We start from the raw sequence: 4593 nt of genomic DNA, 5'->3' as shown, positions 1-4593 counted from the left end.
CTTTAAAGTTGTCCAAATGAAGTTCGTAGTAATGAATATTACTAATCAAAAATTAAGTTTTAATATATTTACGGTAGGAAATTTACAAAATGTCTTCATGGAGCATGATCTTTACTTAATATCCTAATGATTTTTGGCATAAAAGAAAAATGGATCATTTTGACCCATATGGTTGTATATTGTTAATATATAACATGTATTGTTGGCTATTGCTACAAATATACCCCAGCGACTTAAGACTGCTTTTGTGCTCCAGGGTCATATATAGGCTTATGTTTGATCTATTTTTCCTTTTTATTCGAAATATTCCAAAATGTGTTAACTATATCATAAAATATCTCGATTCTCAAATATGTGTAAGTAAATGCATTTTGCACCTTTATAGATTATGTTAGTTAATGGGCGATGGGCAAAGTCGCCTAATTTTAGTCTAATATATAAACTACGCATAAAAACCGTCTTTTTACTTAAGTACCAGATATGGGTGTCATGCCATAATATATTTTTAATACGACTGACTTTGTATTTAATGTGAATTTTATAAAAACATTGTAAGTTGAAACACTTTCATTGTACAGAAAGAGAGCAAAGAACATTTTCACTGACTTCAGTTTAGAGTTTAAGCACTCTCAAGGGATGTCCATTTAACGCGTTAATTAGATTAATTAATTACGGTTTGATAATTATGCTATCCCAGACCTATGTGTGTCACCTAACCTTTCATACACTTGATTGATGACAAATATGATGCAGGGCAACAACTCACTGCGTGATGGAGCCTAGAGAACGTAGTTAGAATGTCCCTAAAATTCAAGATATGGGGCAAAAATGCCCCTGTTTGAATTTATGTCTCATATTTACATCATATAGTTAAGCAATATCAGATGAGCAATAAGTGCAATATCACACGAGTGCAATATCACACGAGCAATAGGCTAAGTGCAATATCACACGAGTGCAAATGTGATACTGATCTTATACAACAGTTCAATAAATAAGAAGTCAATATTGTTATTTTAGACATAATGTTGTCTGTTTTGCTCAAGTCGAACAAGCCTAATGATTCAATGAACCATTCATAAAGATTCATTTACTTCACTCCTGAATGAATCAGCCATTTGAACGAATCAAATGAATAAATGACTCGATGACTTAATCATTAAGACATTTACCACCACCTACTGGCAGTTAAGAGTATCATTTCATTAAAGAAATAATTTCATATTTTTATATAGTAATAATAATAATACAAATTATTAAAGGTATAGTTCACCCACCCAAAAATTCAACCCACTCGCCCTCATGGTCCAAAAGAGTATATGTAATAAATTCTATGTTGAATCAAATAAAATATTTCTTGCTGAAGCTACTTTTTGTCATGTCTGTTTGATTCTTTACACAACTATGACTTTAAATTATCTTTTGGGAGTAATTTCTCAGCCAAATTTGATGTGCGATTAATTTGCGATTAATTACATTAATTGATCACCACATCATTAAATCACTTACAAGCCCTAAAAAATATTATTTTGCTATATTTTTTGTCGTTTGAAAGCTGCAATCAAAATCCACTTGGCTCAGAGATCTGAAGGGGCACGTGCTCCCTGGGTTTGAATGGGCATGAGTGTTGTTTAAAGCATCCCTGCTTTGATTGGAGTTCATCACAAGCATTGTGTGTGTTTTCTATCCTGTAGGGTCCGTTTGTGCACATTGCCAGTTTGTGTGCTGCTCTTCTCTGCAAATTCATGTCGTTCTTTGGTGGAATTTATGAGGTAATTAAAAAAAAATCATAGCCTGCAATTTTAAAGAAATTCCTCTAATAGAACAAAATGTGGTATCTATAAATAATGTCTTTTATCTATGCTCAAAAAATTACATTCGTGTTTTTTACTGTAAAATATGATTTTACAGTAATGAGAATCTAGTGAGAATAACTGTATGAAAATGAGAATTGCAAGAAAAATATCAGTACAAAAACTAATTTGCAAGCATTTTTGGTGCAGGACACTTTGACTGACATGAGGAAAAATGTATGCCTTCTTACTATCTAAAAAAGAAGTAAATTTTACATCAAAAGTTATTGTCATTTGTTATTTACATTTAGTTTGTGTGCTGCTCTTCTCTGCAAATTCATGTCGTTCTTTGGTGGAATTTATGAGGTAATTAAAAAAAAATCATAGCCTGCAATTTTAAAGAAATTCCTCTAATAGAACAAAATGTGGTATCTATAAATAATGTCTTTTATCTATGCTCAAAAAATTACATTCGTGTTTTTTACTGTAAAATATGATTTTACAGTAATGAGAATCTAGTGAGAATAACTATGAAAATGAGAATTGCAAGAAAAATATCAGTACAAAAACTAATTTGCAAGCATTTTTGGTGCAAGACACTTTGACTGACATTATGAGGAAAAATTAATGTCTTACTATCTAAAAAATAAGTAAATTTTACATCAAAAGTTATTGTCATTTGTTATTTACATTTTGGGTTTAGAAACACTTTTTTTGCAGATTTATTGAATTTTTATCCAGTATTATATATCAGGAAACAAATGACCTTAAGTTGTCCTTCTTACATTGTAAGATACAAATCTTACATTTGGATAAAAGTGTCTACTAAATGCATACATGTAGATTGGTAAATTATAAACCCCATAATTTTATTCCTGGAAAGAGTTTCGCCTCCGCGTTTGTTTATTTGTTTGTGTGTGTGTCTGGAGTGTGAGTGTGTGTGTGCATGTGTGTGAGTGTCTGAGTGTGTGTGCGTGTGTGTGTGTGTGCATGTGAGTGTGTGTGTGCGTGCGTTTGTGTGTGAGTGTGTGTGCGTTTGTGTTCGTGTGTGTGTGTGTGTTACCAAAATCAATCTAAAATGTATATATTTTTGCATTTCTCTTGATGAAGTTTTCCTTTTGTGAGGATAAAACTAACAGGGATATCCATCTGTGAATAGATTTACCAAACACAGGTGTGTGTCTATGTTTGTGTGTGTATCTGTTTGTAGATAGATAGTGTGATAGATGCTGTGTGTTTTATAGTTTGTGACTTTGTGCAAGTAGATTTTTTTGTGCTTGATTGTGTTGGTGTATTGAACAGCCCAGGATTGTGCTGGTGTGTATGTACTTCTGCTTTTTGGTTTTGTGTGTGTGTGTTGAAGTAAGCTGGGTTGTCTGCTGTTGTATGTTAATTTTCTGTTGTGTGTGTTGAACAGAATGAGTCCAGAAACATCGAGATGCTTGCGGCGGCTTGTGCTGTCGGGGTCGGATGCTGCTTTGCTGCTCCTATTGGAGGTCAGAACCACATTTCTGAAACAACCAAACAACATTGTGTAAATGCTCAGAATTTAATCATTTTTGACTAAATTAGTCATATTTCTCTAAACTGTCAAAATAATTAACATCCATCAAAACTATTTAGTTTTGCCCTGCAAAAAATATTTCATTCGAAGTTAGTATCTGTTGATTATACTCATTTTTAACCACACAGATATACTAATAATAAACATGTATATCAGAAAATATCTATATTGATGTTAGGTCTTCTAATCCTGCTTCTTGTTTTTTTTTTTTTTTTGGCTCAATTCTGAAGACTTTGTTTAAAAAAAACTGTATGAAAATGAGAATTGCAAGAAAAATACAAGTATTTGCAAGCATTTTTGGTGCAAGAGACTTTGACTGACATTATGAGGAAAAATTAATGCCTTCTTACTATCTAAAAAATACATATAAAGTTCTTGTCATTTGTTATTTATATTTTGGGTTTAGAAAGACTTTTTTGCAGATTTATTGAATTTCTATCCAGTATTATATATCAGGAAACAAATGACCTTAGGTTGTCCTTCTTACATTGTAAGATACAAATCTTACATTTGGATAAAAGTGTCTAATAAATGCATAAATGTAGATTGGTAAATTATAAACAATTTTTTTGAGTAATTTTTCTTCAGAATTCTGAAGACTTTGTAGTAAATTATTTATGAGCCGTTTTCAGTTCAGTTCTGAATGGCACACAAAGTAAAAACATTCACATGAAAATTAAATAATGTTCCTAAAATTACAAATATGTACAGTTACTATGTAGTTAATGCAGTTTTTACTTCAGATACAGTGCTATTTGTATGTTTTGAATATTTACTGTAAATTTGAAGAAACGTACAAAAAGTCTGTGTTTGAAAAAAAGCTTAAGATTCCGATATTTGAAAAAAAAAAAAACAATTGTATTTTTGAAAAAAACTTGTACTAGTGCTTGTAATGTAGTTAATGCAGTTTTAACTAGGGGTTACTTTGTTATTTGTACTTTATGAAAATTTACAGGAAAAAAAACATACAAAATGTCTATATGTGTCCCTGGAGCACAAAAGCAGTCTTAAGTCGCTGGGGTATATTTGTAGCAATAACCAACAATACATTGTATGGGTCAAAATTATTGATTTTTTTAATGCTAAAAATCATTAGGATATTAAGTATCCTCATGTTCCATGAAGATATTTTGTAAGTTTCCTACAGTAAATATATCAAAGCTTAATTTTTGATTAGTAATATGCATGGCTAAGAACTTCATTTGGACAACTTTAAAGATGATTTTCTCAATATTT

The 4593-nt window shown here is 31.1% G+C and overlaps 1 protein-coding gene across 1 annotated transcript in view; it reads left to right on the top strand.

Annotated features, from left to right (window-relative positions):
* LOC107729598 (chloride channel protein 2-like) overlaps positions 1-4593 on the top strand; it is a 69227-nt gene that overhangs the window by 34931 nt on the left and 29703 nt on the right. Inside the window, exons 6-7 of the mRNA XM_016540179.1 lie at positions 1695-1772; positions 3211-3289. Of these exons, the coding sequence (XP_016395665.1) occupies positions 1695-1772; positions 3211-3289 (157 nt within the window). The remainder of the gene's footprint in view (positions 1-1694; positions 1773-3210; positions 3290-4593) is intronic.

The sequence above is a fragment of the Sinocyclocheilus rhinocerous genome, unplaced genomic scaffold (assembly GCF_001515625.1).
Source record: "Sinocyclocheilus rhinocerous isolate Xijiao unplaced genomic scaffold, SAMN03320098_v1.1 scaffold1719, whole genome shotgun sequence".
In the NCBI taxonomy this organism is placed as follows: Eukaryota; Metazoa; Chordata; class Actinopteri; order Cypriniformes; family Cyprinidae; genus Sinocyclocheilus; species Sinocyclocheilus rhinocerous.
This window is presented reverse-complemented; position numbering and strand designations above follow the sequence as displayed.